This window comes from Drosophila arizonae, chromosome 5 (genome assembly GCF_054131065.1).
Source record: "Drosophila arizonae isolate 15081-1271.41 chromosome 5, UAZ_ARI_1.0, whole genome shotgun sequence".
In the NCBI taxonomy this organism is placed as follows: Eukaryota; Metazoa; Arthropoda; class Insecta; order Diptera; family Drosophilidae; genus Drosophila; species Drosophila arizonae.
In genome coordinates, this window is record NC_142925.1 from 14,903,907 (window position 1) to 14,921,492 (window position 17,586).

The following is a 17,586-nucleotide window of genomic DNA, read 5'->3' on the forward strand; positions in this document are numbered from 1 at the left end:
TAATTCTATGCTAATGACAAATACAATATCAAATGTAAATCTTAAGATAATTCGTGCCTCTAATATATAGAATAAATTGAATGCATCGACAATGATCATTTACTTGCAATTTATCGATATTAACAATCCTTTGTATATCGTTTAAATGTTTTGTAATTAATAAAACATCGATATTTTTGCTTTGATCATGTTTGAGGACGACGCATACGTAAATATGTATGCGTATGTATCTATGTGTGTGTGCATTCTTGTATGTATTTCTGAGCGCTTGTGTATACCTGTGTGTGCGCAAAAGGTGGTGTGTTTAGCTCCTTCAGAACATCTGCCGGCTTGTGAAATGATCTTTCCCCTGAAGCGTGTGCATAAACGTAGTATTGAAGCCGAATTAAAACGGAAAAGGCGTGCAACCGAGCAGAACAAAAGGCGCGTAGTTTTTAAGTGTCGTTGATTTAAAAATAATATATAAAAAAGGAAAACAAAGAGAAGTTCCAAATGTTGCTACAAATATTCACAAAACTGTGTATATTTGTCGTTTATATATGGCAAAATGTAAACTGTGCGCATCATAGCGATGCAATTGCACATAAATCGGTGCGGCATCAGAACTGGCAAAGGCTAGAGATGATGGACAACAATGGATTATATTGGCTGGAGTGGCAAGTAAAAGAAAAGGATATTTACTTCAAAGCCACGGTCAATACTCGCGGCTTCATTGGCCTTGGCTTTTCCAAAAAAGACGCTCGCATGTCCAGTGCTGATATGGTTTTGTTATGGGTAGACGATCACACAGGAAAAGCAAATGCATTGGTGAGTATTGAGAGTGCATTAGAGAGTTGTATGGAGTATAAAAACAATTAAAATATTTACAAGAGAATCATAGTAAGTATGGAAGAGTGTGTGACTAATTTGTGATTCATTAAAGTGTATGTGTATGTACATATATAAATGGTATTTAAGGGCAGAAGCAGCAAAAGAACAGCCCTCGAGTGTAGGTACATATGTATGCATGTATGCATGTGACGCTGCATGTGCCTGTGTGCGTGAGGGAATGTATGTAACAAAACATCGGAAATAAATTATATACAGGGTGTCTAATTTAGTGGCCCTTAGCTAAGAAATGTCGCAAATGACACCTTATGTTATTTCAATATGTGATCAATAATTAATTATCATATCATTATTCAAGTGCTATGTGTATAAATTATAATACATACATCTAAAATTGCAATTAAAAGAGCCAACAATACATTTTATGGTTTCAGATAAAGCAAAAAAAGAGATAATCAAATAAGCATTAAAATTCCATTGTTAAAGCCCACATTAATATTCAAATATAAATAAACAGACTACAAATCAAAGGAAGACTTACGCAAAAATATACCAAGGTCAAGGTCGTGCAAATCAACTCTTACAGCTCTTGATTACGGCGTGTTTCCAATGAAATGTGTAAATATGTATATTTCTATTTATGTATATCCTGCGCTGCCTAGACAGCTGGTCTTTATCAACATCTGCCATTCACATTAGCCATTTGCTGAAGCAATTATCTGAAAGGTCTTCAAATGGACAAACAGCTGACGAGGATAACATAAACAATAAACGATCCCAAACACTTTTAAAGATTTTTCTGCCTATGCCTAGATATAATTTTTCAAACAAAGTATTTTTAGCTGATCTATATCTTAACATATTTACATATATTAACGCACGGTTCTTTGTTTTGATAGGATTGTCATGGTTCACTCGAACATCCGCACGGAGCACCCATACAAGATGATACTCAAAACTATCACGTTATTGATGGCAGACAAAATGAAACTCACACCATTGTTGAATTCAAGCGTTTGGTTGAAACGTGTGATCCATACGATATTCCATTAAGCGTATGTAAATGAACTCATTTAGATCTTCAAAGAAATAAACTAATAAAACTCTTCTTTATAGCACGACACGGTAAAAGTTTTGTGGTCGTTTGGCAATGAGGATCCGATACATGGAAATCTAGATGGGCATGGTAAGAATCGTGGTGCGAAGCCTATGCATTTACTGAATCCCGTCTTCAGGAAGCAAAGTATGACAGCCAAGCAGGTCACTCATCAATGGGATATTGTTGTAAATAATGTTACATTGGAGCCATCGATGGATACTTTGTATTGGTGTAAGATTGTCAGCGCTCCAATGCTGAAACAAAAGCATCATATTATTGGCTATGAGCCACTATTAACACATATTTCGTAAGTACCTAATTCGAATATGAAATCAAATCTCTAAATTGCCAATTGTAAAATTATAGGAAAAGCGACGAAACAATTGTGCATCACATGACTCTGTTCGAATGCTCAACGAAATCTTATCCCGGCTCAAATGCCGCCTCATGGGATGTTTGGGTCAGAAGTACGGGAACCGTATGCAACAGCAACTCATTGACGCCACGCGACTGGGATTCATGCTCGACACCAGTTGCTGTTTGGTCCATTGGCTCGTCAGGACAATTTTTACCAGAGCATGTTGGTATACCTATTGGTGGCTCATCGGGCGTCAAGTATTATATGCTAGAAATTCATTATGATAACCAAAAAGCTTTGCGCGGTAAATGAGAGCTTCAACTAAATTAAGAATTTAAATTATATCATGAATACTTACAGCCATTGATCATTCTGGATTTCGTATTCATTATACGCCCGAGATACGCCCTAACGATGGGGGCATTATTATTAGTGGAGTTTCTATTTCCGATACCCAAATTATTCCGCCTGGTCAAAAGTTGTACCGCAATGTTGGCATCTGTGGACCTTCGTGCTCCAATGTTGTAAGTAAAAAGCTACTTAAAATGTTTTCTGCTTATTTTAAAGTCAATCATTTCAGTTGTTTCCCGAAGATGGCATTAAAATCATTTCTGGCACTCTACACACGCATCGCGCTGGTCGCAAAATGAGTCTGCGCCATATTCGAGGCGGCAAGGAATTGCCACGCATCATTGAGGATGATAACTATGATTATAAGTATCAGCAATTTCATCAGTTGGCCAACGAGACAGTCGTTTTGCCTGGAGATTATATTATTACAGACTGTGCCTATGACACTCTGCATCGCAAACGAACCACATTCGGTGGCTATTCAACCAAACAGGAAATGTGTTTATCCTTCATCACGTATTACCCGAAAATCGAGCTAGCCGGCTGTTATAGCATGACGCCAGTGCGTGAATTCTTTGAGATGTTTGGTGTCAATCAGTTCTATTCATTGAATATGACAGATGTTGAAAACCTATTTCTGTACAACGGAAATTTACTAGATTACATGCCCAACACGGTATATAGCAAATCGAAGACAAACCACACCGATATGACCGCTGAAGACATGGTCGTGGAAGGATCCCTACTAAGTATGAATATTTATAGAGATATTGATATGAATATGCCTAACATTACTGTTGACTTTTTTAGATAAACTGCTTATATCGGATCCTGTGGAGTTTCATGATCGCACTTTCCTTTCACATTTAAATCAATTGCCTTGGTCGGAACCTTTATTTACCAAACGCGTGGAACATGCCATGATAACCGGCAAACATATGACTTTTTGTCGTGTTTCCAATGAGTCCATGTCAATTGTAAGTTCAATTTTATTTTACCAAAAACAGAATATACAAATTATTTATCCTTTGCAGCCCTCCGAGATCATACGCTACCCCAACTTTACCACATTTGTAAAGCCGCCCAGTAGCTGCACCTACAACCTATTTATTGATAGCATTCAAATCAGTTCAAGTAGCTCGAGATTACTTGCACATTTTTTCCTAAGTTTGTTGCTCGTCGGGATTTGTCTAAGGCAGCCATACGAAATGCCGATCAGATCAGGACATTAGATTGCTATCCGGGGATACAAAAGAACGGACTGATGGAATGACCCATCATTAATTTTAGTTTTTAACCCAAAGACATAGTTGCTTATAAACATATTTGTATAACTATTTATATTTAAATAAAGTTGATGTAAGAAAACGTGTTGTTTTGCTGAAATTTTTGCATGCAGTTTTATAAAATAATATGCATTAGCAATACAAATTTGATTTGTTCGAGTTTATTCGGCATTAGGTTAAATTAATATGGAGATTACAATTTAATCGATATTATTTAGGTCATCAAAAATTAACGTTCCTAATGGGCTGGGAGTCCTAGATGGCAAATTGTCATTACCAAAATCTTCTGAGTTACCATCAGCTAAAACGATCAAACAGATTTTGATTAGTCGGTATAAAATAGAATATAATATAAATACAAACAACACATTTTTAGATTTCTCTAAAAATTTAAAATAATATATCACATGAAATATAGTACATTTTTTGTTAGCACTTACCTTGATCCAGATAGTTACATTTCCTTATTTGGTTCACGGAATTTAACGAACTTATGATTTGTTTACTTGCGTGCTCAGCTGTCTCTAGCGTTGTTGGCAAGTCCAATAATCGCTGATTTTGAATACCATCACCAGGCCCCATATGGGAAATATGGTTGAAATTCGTTGGCCCAGATATCATCTTTGATCTTCGATCACTGAAATTTAAATGTAATTTAATTTAAATGTTAATAAATATATTATACACAAAATAATTTGAGTGCTTTACAATTTTACATTGCAAAAGTTGTGTAAATTCTTGGCACTACCTTTTAACGGTTTTATTTATTTCTCTTATAGAAAATCTACGTTTAATATTGCTGACTCCCTTCTGGTCACCATCATTATACTGCAAAAGTCCCTCTGGAAAAAAAAAATTTTATATTAATTTAAAAATTAAATCCTTCATCTTTTTATTATGTGATTTATTATTTATAGCACTTACTTGTATGAATATTAGCTAAGTACACAATCAGAGGTGTATCATTTATTGATGTTAAAACAACGTTTCCTATATTGTTTAGGGGAAGCGATTGCTTTATACCAATGGATTGAACCCACTCAGATGTTTGTGTATTGAATATATCCAAATGAGTTTCTGAAAATACTAACAGATGACCATCGGAATATGCTGAAAATAAGAAGTAAAGAATTTAGTTATATAGTTCCATAATGTTGTACTGAAAATACTTACTTATATAAGTGGGAAAAGCTGGATACATTATTTCCCTATCGCGTGATTTGCGTCCTTGCAAGTCCACATAGATTGCAAGAGTCTGAAATACTAATAGATATTCCCCAAAGGTTCCACCGGTTGGGGACAATATTTCAATTACTCTAACTGCATCAACACCAGAATAATTCAAGAATGCGCAGAGTTGATTTTCTGGATGAACCAGGGCTAAGAAAGAAATTCAAAATATTATCAACAAATAAAAAATATATTAGTAAACAAAGAATGTACTCACACATTGCTGTTGCCTCGCCTCTCAGGAAATACGCTGTAAATCCACTTTGATGTGCGACAACTAGACGCATGTCTGACAATATCTGTAGATGTTGAGCTAGATATCCGATCGTGAACTCGCAAGTCTTTTGGTGTCTTGTACGCGTGCGATTGATTTCATATACAATGATTTGGGTGTGGTTATTGGGTCGCTTTAACGCAATGATAAACGAGTACACAATACTTGGATAGCGTCGTATAATTCCGGTGCAAGCAGAAATACAGTTCTTAGACTCCACGACCTTTATCCATTCGACGTCGCTTGCCTCCAAAGCCCTTATAGGTAAAAGCCTCAAATGTCGCTGTTTTCCGCAAAGAATAACAATTATCTGCTCTTCCTCAATGTACCATAACTGCAGAATTTTCTTTGTTTCGCCAATTCGTGCAATTTCTGAAAGAATAAATTGTTTTTATAATTCACACAATATATAGTTTAATATTTATTCAATCGTTACCATATTGATCCAAGTTGATGTAGAACAATCCATCTTCAGTTCCTAGTAAAATTTGATTCGCATAAGTTATAACAGAACACAGAGCGTTTCGTATAATCGACAGGGTATTATCCAATATTTCGTTAACTTTATAAATGGCCGTATTTGGTAGATTATTTCGTTTTAAAATTCGATGAAGTTCGCCCAATGCAATCACCCATTTGGTCTTTTCAGATTCATTATCAGCCAGCATCAAAGTGCTTAATGAGATTCCTCCTTCAATGAGAGAAGTTTTTATCTAAAAGGGAAGATAAAGGGGAGATTCATTGTAATTGAAGGTAAAGAGAATTGTATACAAACTTACCTTAAAAATACATGGAACATCTTTTTTAGCAGCATGAATGACATCACTCTCTCGTACGCTGCCAACAGAGAATTCGGGATCCCGCATATCCAACACTTGGGACACACTTACACTAGGTAATGCACATCGATCGGTAGATATATCATACAGAAACAATTTGAAGTCACAGACAACCACAAATTGACGAATCCAGCCCCGTTTTATGACTCCCGATTTGGGCACCTTCACATAGCCTTCATAAGCTGTTCCAATTCCCCTAGTTGGATCTATGCCCAATGGTCTCTTGGTTTGATCCATGGGCACGGGACACATGGTCGGCACTCTTTGACAGCAGACAGTGTGGCATGCAAATCCGCAAATTTCACAAACAACACCTTGCCGTGTCAAGCCGACCATTAAAGAAGTACAGTGATTACATTTGGTAGGACTGCTAAAAGTTCGCACGAGAAACTGATGAATTGACGTATTGCTCATCTTCTTCTTTGATTCCTCATAGTTGAGGCTGTGCTCTGATCGAATGTCGTCATTCATAGCAGCATTTTTCACACTTAAGTTGTCCTTCCCTGGCTTGAGTGAATACTTCGACTCATAGTTGAAAAGCATGCCAGGATTCGCAGCCTGAAACAAATTAGAGGCCGATGAAATACTATCCCTTGCATCGTTAGCATAGGATTCCTCAGACTCCACAACTTCAGTGTTCATAGACATATCCTTGAAGAAGGCATTATTATGATGCGATGCCTTATTCAAAAAGGATTCCGAATAGCCAAGTTCCATTTTCTGCAAGTCTCTCAGTTCGACCTCTTTCTTCTTCAAGTCATATAAGATAGACTCACATCGCTTCTTATAATCGACAGCTTCCTTTTGGGTAGAAATGAGTTCGGCTCTAGTTTGACTAAGCTCTTCGGCGATGGATGCCTTCGCCTGAATTTCGCGTTGCAGAGCACTTTGCAAATTTAGCAATTCCATTTTATCTAGTTTTTGGGAACGTCTGTTTCGCCAATTCTTATGATCAACGGCATTATTGTTCAAGGTTCCCACATGCTTGAGATATTCGATTTCTTCAGTCATCTTTGTTGCCAGCGCCTGCAAATAGCTTCGAGCATCCCTTTCATCTGATACCCATTGTATTATTTCGGCCATTTGCAGTTCCCAATGATTTATTGCTTCGCGCTTCACCTGGAGCTCCTTCAATATTTGAATTTCATCGGCCTGCAAGTCTCGTAGATTTTTGCATTTCGTACTGACTTCAGTGTTCAAACGTTGCTTCTCCTCGTACCATGTGGATTTCTCTAAATCGAATCGCTTCTGCAACTCCAATATCGCTTCTGCTGAGTCGGCTATATAATCGGGAGTAGATTTGATCTTTTCATGCGCCTGCTGCAGTTCTTTAGAGAGCATTGCGTTGGCCGCTTCCAATTCGCTGATTTGTTCCTTTAGGGCATCCAATTCAAAGTTATTCCGTGCCTGTTGATGATTTAGTTTTTCCGCATATTGAAGTTCGACGCGTTCCAATTCGTATGCCGCCATTCCCGAGGGCGAAGTAGAGTCGACATTCGGTACCGATTTGCGGTAATCATTTTGTAGCTTTCGACAGCATTCTTCGGCATGTTCTCTTATTTTTTTCTCCTTGGACGCCTCGTTTACAGCATCCTCAATATGCAGTTCCAGTTCTCTACGAGTTTTATCCGATTTACGCAGTTCGTTTCTCAGGCTATCGTTCTTTTGGATTGCCGCATCGAGCTCTTCTTCCTTATCTCTAACTTGTCTTGAGAGTTTTTGTTTTTGGTTTCGAAGTTCTGTGAGTTTTTCGGTAACTTCTGAGTATTCCATCATTGCGACATTACGCTGAGCTATTGTTTCCTTTAGTTCAGCTTCTTGAACTTGTAGTCTTTCAAGTATTTCGTTATATTTTGCGGACAGTTCGTTTTTCTCGTGCTTACACGTGACTAATTGTTCGGTTAATGTTTTAATTTGTTTATTGAGTGATTCGTTTGATTTTTCTGCATCTTTTGATTGCTTATTGCTCGAAACTGAGTTTCCAAGACTCTCGTCGAAAACAGATGTTTGCGGTTTGCTATCAGGAAACAAGTCGTCTGTTTTCAGGTCCGTTCTACAATTATTTTGAGAAAATGTGAATCCAATAAATGGCAAATGAAATCCAGAAAAGGCCGGGTTAGACGAAGGCGGAATAGAATCAATTAATCGCACATCATTGTCGTCAACGTCAAAATTCGATGTATCTGTTGGACTCGACACTTCCGGTATATAAGGCGCTTGACCATTTCTTATATTCTCCCAATCGATCCCCTCAAACCATGCATGTTCCATAAAATCACGTAGCCCCTTCTGGCCCAGCCGCGTTTCAGGAATACAAATTAGTCTGCGTAGTAGGTCCTTAGATGCTTCAGATAACTTACTGTGTGAAGTATCTTGAGCGGGTAAATTAAAGCAATTCTGATGGTTCATAATCTTTCCATAGGTTTCCACCAAACTCTCTGCATAAAATGGTGTTTCTCCATATAACATTTCGTACATGCATACACCAAGTGACCACCAATCACATTCGGTTCCATAACGACCCTTTCCATCCTCCATAGCCCTCAAGATCTCGGGCGATATATAGTCGGGTGTTCCAACAGCCACATTTGATTGCACTGTGCCATCCTTATCCAAACGCAAGCACGAACCAAAGTCAGCCAGACGCACATGCCCACGTTTGTCCAACAAAACATTGTCCGGTTTAATATCTCTGTGAACATACTTCAGTTGATGAATGCTATTTATTGCCAAAATCATTTCTGTAATATAAAATTTTGCCATATCCTCTGGAAGTTTATCCTCGAACTTGCTCAGCAGCGTTAATAAATCGCCACCGCAGTAATAGTCCATGACCAGGTACTAAAATAAGAAATCAATATGTAAATAAATTAACTCAATTAAAACTTTAAATAAATGGCATACCAAATTTATATTATCCTGAAACGCATAATGCAAATTTGTTATCCATTGACGATCTCCGAGGACTAGCACATCTCTCTCTTCGCGAAAACATGCAGTTTCCGCACGCTTTAGCATTTCCCATTTGTTTAATATTTTCATGGCAAATATATTTTCCGATGATAGCATGCGAACAACACACACTTCACCAAATGCGCCACGGCCAATTATTTTTAAAATTTCAAAATCATCACGCGTCAGCCGTAGCTTCCTGACAATATGAACAAAAGGCTTAGCTGAAATTGTAAAGAAAATAAAAATATAGTATAGTAATCAAAGAAATTATAATTATTAATTACACAAATCACAAATTGACCTAACAAATTGACTATAAATGGGTGGTTTTATTTATTTATACCTACATAGACCATATAGACTTTACTTTACTTGCTTGCTTACCAAGTTTAAGAAAATCCGATACACTTTTTTCTCTCCGTAGAGATGAATTACTGCATTCATCATAGAGTAATATGAATGTGTCCAATAAAGCATCCAGAGAAAATTGGTGTCCCTTAAAATTATCTTCTAAATTAAGGCTATGGTTTAATTTCTTGTCACCATCGGGTTGACTTAAAAATGACTCCAAAAGTTCGAGCCTCTTATTGCAGCTTAAGGTGAGAAGATCTGAAAAAATTCAATTTAAAACGTATTAGAATATTTAAATATATTAATATATTATAAAAGTTTGTTCATCACTGAATCTGATGTATTTATCGTAAATTATTATTTATATATTATATATTTTTATATATCTACTGTAAATTTGGTACTCAATGATGACCAAAGGATTAATGAAGATCAACATCCCCAAACAAGAAGACAATATATACTATGTATGAACTGAACTGATATACCCAACATTTCTGGCCGATTCGCCACGCCCAAGCGGGCGTCTTCCACACAATCTTAACACATTATCAAACGGGGGCACACACAGGAACATATAATATTATCTCTAACTCAGGTAAACAGGCGCAGGCACGGCAACACATTCCACAGCCACAATATACTCAATTCACTTCGGCAACGGCTATAAAAAGTTTCATCTGATCGAATTCGCAACACGTCCCGTATGATAATTGAGGGAAACACACAGCGGGAGGGTAGCTGATAAGGTAAAAGAAAGGTTTTAATATTGCGATGTCAATGACGGGGGTCTCTCTGAATATTACATCTGCGGTGGGGACCTCATCATTTGTAGTACTTCCATTTTTAAATCTTGCATGAATCACAAACTAATACACATTATAATGGAATTTTACAAACTTATTTATAAATTATCACAAATATTCTATACAAGGATTGAGATCTAGGAAATACTCAAAGTTTTCATTGTATAAATGTATAAATGTGTGTATGTGCGTATTTATGTCAGCACGAACAGTCTAATAAGCATATATTTATGTATGCATGTTCACTGGGTATGATTTTTTGTAAATACATACATACATACACAAGTATGTGACGTAGAATTTGCACACATTTGTATTTGTTTATTTATACACATATGTACATATATATATGCATATATGTATGTTTCTTCATCTTACTCAATATATACAAATGCATAAATATGTAAGCACACACACACAGAGGCACACACGAATAGGTATATGCATATATAAATGTCTGCAAGTACACTGGATATGAATTTACGTTCACGTAGATATACATATGGTTTTATTGCAGCACATATAGATGAGATTCAACTGCTAATTAACTTTAAATTAATTTACCACCAAGCTCAGGTAAGGAGGATTCATATTCCATTTTATAAATGTTTATTTGGAGAATTCATATCCACAAGGCAGTTGAAAAACAATGTAAAAGCCGACTTATACTGCCAGGGATGGAGTTCACTATTATTATATATTCGATTTCAGTACTGTTGGAAAAGTATTTTCGATAACAAATATATATTCGATATTTTTAATTAGGACAACAAAAATTTCATATAAAAACATGTTTCTGCTGACTGAATTTCCCATTGTTACTATCGATTTGATATCTACCGATAATAATTTGTATTCATAGGCGGAATTGTTAATATTGAAAGGATAGAAATTTAAAACCAGCAACTTCAGTATTAAAACATCAGTTAAATATTATCATTATTCGTAATTGATTTACCACTCAGCGTATAGGCCTTGCTTTAACATCTGTCATGGAAATATGCTTTCCACATTAAGCTAGATCAACAAAATATAATACAATATTTACCCAATGATATTAGCTAGTCTTCAGAAAGAAGCAAAGTTTTCATTAATTATTATTGATATAAAATTGTTTTTAATAATTCGTTTTTGGAAATGTTTATAATGGAAATCAGAAATTGAATATAATTCATTTTTACAACAAAAGTCCAAATTAATTATTGCTGTTTAGTATATATATGTATAGAGTAAAAATCAATAAATAATTGTATAAGTTAATATTTGTATGCAATACTCACGGACCGTTACGGCCTCTGGTTATAAGCCCTACCCAGTGTAATTTGTTGCTTTTAATTGTGTAACAATATATACATACATAAATCTACACGAATAATCTAATTTTTTTTATTATGTAGTCAAATGCATACAGTCGGTGTGAAATGAATTACACCCCTTATAATTATTTTATTCGATACTAATCTTAGTAAGTATAAGAAATAAAAGAAACAATGCAATTTAAATACAATAACTTAGGAAACATAAAATTTGCTCTTTGGGGTCTTATATTTAATCTAAGGGCGTCCAGAAAGTTTTCCATCGATATATTCGAAAAGTTATGATTAAAATTAAATTAAATTATAATATATATGTATTTCTATATATATAATCGTTAAACTTAAAAAATAATATAGACACACTTTAAAGCAACCCATTTATGTTTCAGATATAATATAAGGCCTTAGAATCAATGGTGATCAAATCAAAAGTGGAATAGCTTCATTGCTGTTATCTTATTATAAAGCAAACAATCTCGAACAATCCAATCGTTATGAGATTTGAGGAATTTACATATGTGGGCTATAGCAGTTCTTACATTTCATTAAGGGAATCGGGAGAAATTTAATTATGAAAGTTATGGAAATTTACATTTATTTGGTTGCCGACTAAATGAAAAGAATATCTGGGAAGCCCCAATATACTTAAGAATTTGTCTCTCTTTCGTAGTGTAACCCTAGCCACCCATTGCAAAAACTCCCTTTATATATAAAATTTGTAATCCCATTTCATTGAAGAAAATGATTGGATCTTTAATCCTTAAATTTCATTAAATTCTTTTCCCACATATTTGTTTAGTTCTTTTACTTTGCATTGATATGTATATTAATTTTAGTTTTACCAAACAAAAAAAAAAAAAGAAAAAGAAATTTAAAAAAGACAAATTTTAACAAAACAGATTTTGCTTTCGTTCTCACTTTACCACCTTAGAGAAAAGTATAAAGCCCCAGTAAAACAATTCATTTTTCACCTCTTAGTTATTTTAAGAGTTATATAGTGTGTATATATAACTAGTAAAATAAACAAAAAAAAATTCAAACAAATATACACTTTATAATTGTTTTCGAACCATTTCGGACAACAATGCGGAATCGTTGTTGGACATGACAGCTCCAGGTGGTGCATCTTTATTTCGATAAGATGAGTTCGGGGCACGTTGGATTGTTCGATCCTCGTAACGCGTTCGTCCCTGAGATGCCATTGGTCTATTTAGAGTATTGTTAGCATTATTTGGTGAGCTTGGCGGGGTGCTATGTGCTGCAAAGTGTTTATTAACGAAATCCTGTTCCTTCCATCCATTCTTTTTATATACTTCACGCAGCTCATGGTGCTGCCACATGGTGTACAAAACCTGACTGGCAAACTTGATGACGCACGTGGTATATTGTTCCTTGCGTCTTGTTATATTCATTAGCCTATCTACACCACCGGCGTCCAAGAGCGAACGCGCAAACTCTGGATTCTTCTTGATGACTTCATTGATGGTGGCCAATACTGCTGTGATGGTGTCGTCTGACGTATTTTGGTCATGTTGAGCGTTCCCAGATGGTAGTTTTTGGACTAAATCGCGCATGGCGTACTTTCCAATCAATTCTTTGTTTCGTTGGTCAATAGCAAGATTGCGCAGTGCTGTGGCAACGGCACAAACGACACGATCGACCTCCATTCGCAACAGTTCGACCAGTATCGGAAGGCCTTTCTCTTTGCGCACCGTTGCGCGAATATCAATGCTCGGCTGCCAGTAGCAAGCTGACAAATTTTGAATTGCACCGGCAGCGGCTTCAAGCGTTTCGGGATTGGAGCAGCTTTGCAGCAATGAGAGATAGTATTGCACCACTTCCGGTTGCCAGAGCTGTTCATATCCCTTGTTGGTTTTATTGTTTGTTCGGGTATTCTTTGCATATTCCGTTGAAAATATATAGTCTTGCTGCGACTCATTCAGTGCCAAATCCTTCTTCTTTTTACTTGTGCCAAAGCAGCCCAAATTCTCACCTAAAAATAATATATAACAATACAATTATACATATTTATAAAAAATATGGTGTTTATATATCAACTAAATATTACATTGCTTACCTTTCGATGAGGATGGAACAGTCCTTTCCTGTATAATAAATGGATGCTTATCATAGTTGGGATCCTCAACTTCTTGGCATCGATACGATAGATTGCGCAGAATGCAAACGCAATTCTCAACTGTTTTATTTCCAATATTATTCTTTTCAATGGATGATCGAACGACGTAAAGTAGAGACTCGACCAAGTTCTCGCAGTTACGAAGGCATTCTCGCGCATGTTCGCCAGCTGAGCTGACATTTCTCAAAACTCCAGAAGCATTGCGGAATACAGTGGAGAAACATGTCTCGCCGCAACAGATAGGATCCCATCCCGAATGGGGTTTTATTACATTACATACTATAGCAGCCAGCGCCTCATCAATAATTGACCGTTTAATGTCTTCGCATGAGGACATATTCCATAAGACTCCAGTTACCAATTCTTTGACCTCAGTTTCTTGAGACCGGCAAAGTAGATGCACCAAAGCTTCGATTCCGCCGGCATTCTTAATTGCCCGTTTATTCTCATCGTTTTGCCTGCCATACGACAGATTGCGCAATGCACCACAAGCATTTCTATGAAAAGTGAAACAAATGGAAAAATGTATTAGTTTTATAATCATGATTTGTTAAGTATGCTTCATTTTATCATAAGGGCTATGATTTTAAGCACTCACTTATGAATTTCCGGAGCATCATATGATAATAATCGGATTAGTGGCGGTATTCCCCCCAATGTTCTTGTCCGCTGCTTGTTCGGATCATCCATGTAGCATAAATGCTGCAGATATGCGGCAGCATTTGCTTTTATAGCATTATTAGGATTACTGAGAAAGCTTATAACTTCGGAGAGGTTTGGGTCACGCCACCTCATTGTGGAACATAGATCACTGTCCGAACCGCCAATGAAGTCCTCCTTGTCGCCGACTCTGGGCGGCACAGTGTTTAGGGAGCTCGTCGCAAATGGTACTAATTTGAAATCGCCTTGACCTTCAAAAGATCTGCATTGGGAATCAATAGCTGATTCAGATCCATTTAGGTTATTGTCGAAGGGACGTGAGGCGAATTGCTTCATATTTGCACTCACGCCCGGCAATCCATAATTGGAATCTGCAGTATAACCGTATGGTATAGCTGGTTCGTCTGTATAATGAGGCTCTAGCCCACATGGCGGTAGGCCAGGTAAACCAAAATCAGCTCCTTCATCAAACTGTGGTGCTTGTATATACCTAACCGTCGGTACTAAGGTATGGGGTTCCATACCGGGAATGGTCACTTCTTGCGAAGCTGCTTCTATTTTACTTTGAGATCCAATTGTAGAGCAATGGGGATTAATACGGGTCAGAGTCCCCATGCCAGTTGGCTTTGAAATATATAACGGTGCATTTGTATATCCGGCAGCGGTGTATTGCTCAAAGTTTTGAAAAGCTGAATATTGGGCTTGTATATGGCCCGCCTCCGTCACCAAGGACTGCTCCAAATTTGAATTCGGCTGGGGATTCATTTTGAAGCTTGTATAAAATCTGTAAAACAAAGAAACAAGAAGAAAATCAGAAAATAAGAAATTTGATAAACAGGATGTTTAACTTAAATAATTTTATAATTGGATCAATACGTAATTATGCAAACTGAAGGTGACTAAATAATAGTAAATTTAAAATATTATTTGAAGAATATAATTGAATATTTGATTGTTTTTTTCAGTAAAATAAGAAGACTACAAAATATTTTATAAATAAACAAATATCGGTTATTTGAGCCTAAATTTATACAAGAAATTATTCTGATCAGATTCCATTTTCATTCACATATCCAATTAAACAGAACTAACAAAGCTTCCTCAGCTACTCATACACATACATATATATACGTATATTTTTATCTACTTTAAATCTAATAAGAAATAATTAACTTATATATATGCTATTTATTAAATATAATATAAATTTTACATTACAGCTTATAATAATTATTTAGTAGTTTTCTATTAACTTTGTGTGCTAATAATACATACAATTAGTTAATTGAGATAAAAATGCCTTTAATGCAAATGTTCAACTTTCTTCCAATTATTTGTAACACACACGGATTTATGTATATAAGAGTAACTTAGTAGCCGCCTCTACTTAAGGTGCGCAGATTGAAAGAATTATTGCCAGTTATACATACTACGTCCTCATACTAAGCTCAAAGATAAACCTTTAAACTTATCTGGCAAGATAATGTCTGACTCAGGCGAAGTCGTATAATACTGTGAATTTTATATGGAAGTATGTGTATATGTAAGTATGTGTAAATACGTATACAGTAGGTTAGTCAGTAGGTATGTATATAATTACATACATGTTGGTATTTTTGTAGAAACATACATAAATACATTAATAAACATCTGCATATTTAAGCGAACATTCAATGCATTCAAGCCGTTTTGTTTTGTATTAAAAAAAAAAAAAAACCAAAGATTTAGATGTAAGCATATACATATGTATGTACGTACGTATATATGTATTTAATAAGGTAAACTTTTTTTCTCCTAAGACAGTTCGGCTTGTACATGTTTTTTTTTTAATTAACCTTAACTTACCGTTAAGTATGAATGTATATTTAGTTTTACGAACAGTTTGAGGCACACATAATTCAAGAAAGCCACGCCCCTTTAAGATAAGATTGTGTGTAAATATGTACTACATTGTATATACATATACATTTTCTGAAGTTAATGCACACAGTAAACAATCGAAAGTTCGTTAACAGTAATAATTTTATATAATATTTGTCACGAATATATTAATTTCAAGTCACTAATACCGACTTTAACAAAGCGGTTTTTGTAGCTGCATATGAACAAATATTTATATGTACATACTAAAAATATCGATTTTTCGCAGATTCACTTCCACTTTGACACTAATGCACATATATCTATACTTATATGTATAATGAATTTAATTCAATACAATTTCTATTGCAAACTTTGGAGCTTTAATCCATTAACAACAATTTTTCATGACAACATTGTAAATTGTTTCTAAACATTGATTGAATACGTGTGTATGTGACCATTCATACACACACACACACAAATATATGTGTGTGTATCATCCCATTGATATATGAGGTAAACATTCTTATAATTTAAGCTTGAAATTTTGTATTTTTTACTCACCTTAGAAATACAAGAAAGATATGATAACATTCATATTAATTGGAAAGTATGCGAGGCTTTTTCCGACTTTAATACAACTTGCACAGTACTTTACCAATATTATTCTTTTGTCTGCTTTCTTATTCAAATTGAAGTTGTTCGCGTATTTTCATAGTACGCGATTTTACCAGTTCTTTTGGAAAAAAATGGAACGCCGCTTTGGGACTACTTGGACTTGGAACATGTTAACTAGTTGATGCGAACTGAACTCGTGCCATAATATAGTTCAAGTAATGCAAAAATTATTTCCATTATTAAAATTTTAAATCAATTAAATCCATAGCACGAAATAAAAAATATGGACTCCGTGAAAACAGGGACTTATACATGTATATTCGGGAATATTGAGAAAACACGAAGGCAATTATAATTCAAGCGCAAAGTTTTCTACTTAGTCGATGCTTCAGTCAATTCAAAATTATAACCAATAATAATTCGATGCTTCAGCAATTAGTGCAGATTCACATTTTTAGTGCAGTTATTTGCTTAATAAAATATTGTCAATAATGCTTAATTTTCCTGTTGTGCAATACAGTCCATAAAATCAGAATATAATATTATAGTAACATATATATTTTAATAATTAGATACCTTTTAATAATTGGATCTTCCGAACGCATACGATAGGAT

At 35.4% G+C, this 17,586-nt stretch overlaps 3 protein-coding genes and 1 long non-coding RNA gene across 11 annotated transcripts; 2 read left to right on the forward strand and 2 right to left on the reverse strand.

Annotated features, from left to right (window-relative positions):
* Positions 1 to 238: 238 nt before the first annotated feature.
* On the forward strand, positions 239 to 4,004 carry LOC108617564 (MOXD1 homolog 1). 2 transcript variants are annotated; one of them, XM_018013383.2, is made up of 8 exons: positions 239 to 807; positions 1,728 to 1,883; positions 1,945 to 2,234; positions 2,294 to 2,589; positions 2,646 to 2,809; positions 2,866 to 3,385; positions 3,447 to 3,613; positions 3,671 to 4,004. In XM_018013383.2, the coding sequence occupies exons 1-8, from the start codon at positions 493 to 495 to the stop codon at positions 3,866 to 3,868; spliced, it is 2,106 nt and encodes a 701-aa protein (XP_017868872.1). In that variant the 5' UTR covers positions 239 to 492; the 3' UTR covers positions 3,869 to 4,004. The 2 variants fall into 2 exon arrangements, with proteins under 2 accessions (XP_017868872.1, XP_089326242.1); XM_089470116.1 differs by lacking the exon at positions 239 to 807 and adding an exon at positions 1,538 to 1,660.
* A 63-nt stretch (positions 4,005 to 4,067) lies between these two features.
* gek (serine/threonine-protein kinase gek) lies at positions 4,068 to 11,101 on the reverse strand. Of its 3 annotated transcripts, none has more exons than XM_018011913.2 (11): positions 10,942 to 11,101; positions 9,605 to 9,829; positions 9,170 to 9,441; positions 6,206 to 9,106; positions 5,863 to 6,139; positions 5,370 to 5,798; positions 5,096 to 5,302; positions 4,847 to 5,032; positions 4,671 to 4,764; positions 4,363 to 4,559; positions 4,068 to 4,223 (listed from the first exon to the last, which is right to left on the reverse strand). In XM_018011913.2, the coding sequence occupies exons 1-11, from the start codon at positions 10,973 to 10,975 to the stop codon at positions 4,123 to 4,125; spliced, it is 4,923 nt and encodes a 1,640-aa protein (XP_017867402.1). In that variant the 5' UTR covers positions 10,976 to 11,101; the 3' UTR covers positions 4,068 to 4,122. The 3 variants fall into 3 exon arrangements, with proteins under 3 accessions (XP_017867402.1, XP_089326223.1, XP_089326222.1); XM_089470097.1 differs by lacking the exon at positions 10,942 to 11,101 and adding an exon at positions 10,060 to 10,201; XM_089470096.1 differs by lacking the exon at positions 10,942 to 11,101 and adding an exon at positions 10,052 to 10,192.
* On the forward strand, positions 10,205 to 11,012 carry LOC149268555 (uncharacterized). Its single transcript, XR_016270282.1, has 2 exons — positions 10,205 to 10,320; positions 10,895 to 11,012. It is a non-coding gene; the product is annotated as an uncharacterized LOC149268555 (long non-coding RNA).
* A 640-nt stretch (positions 11,102 to 11,741) lies between the features above and the next one.
* p120ctn (adherens junction protein p120) lies at positions 11,742 to 17,446 on the reverse strand. Of its 5 annotated transcripts, none has more exons than XM_018011914.2 (4): positions 16,918 to 17,446; positions 14,429 to 15,274; positions 13,771 to 14,327; positions 11,742 to 13,686 (listed from the first exon to the last, which is right to left on the reverse strand). In XM_018011914.2, exons 2-4 carry the CDS (start codon positions 15,253 to 15,255, stop codon positions 12,746 to 12,748), a joined length of 2,325 nt encoding a protein of 774 aa, XP_017867403.1. In that variant the 5' UTR covers positions 15,256 to 15,274; positions 16,918 to 17,446; the 3' UTR covers positions 11,742 to 12,745. The 5 variants fall into 5 exon arrangements, with proteins under 5 accessions (XP_017867403.1, XP_089326240.1, XP_089326238.1 ...); XM_089470114.1 differs by lacking the exon at positions 16,918 to 17,446 and adding an exon at positions 16,618 to 16,803; XM_089470112.1 differs by lacking the exon at positions 16,918 to 17,446 and adding an exon at positions 16,370 to 16,608.
* Between the last annotated feature and the right edge of the window lie 140 nt (positions 17,447 to 17,586).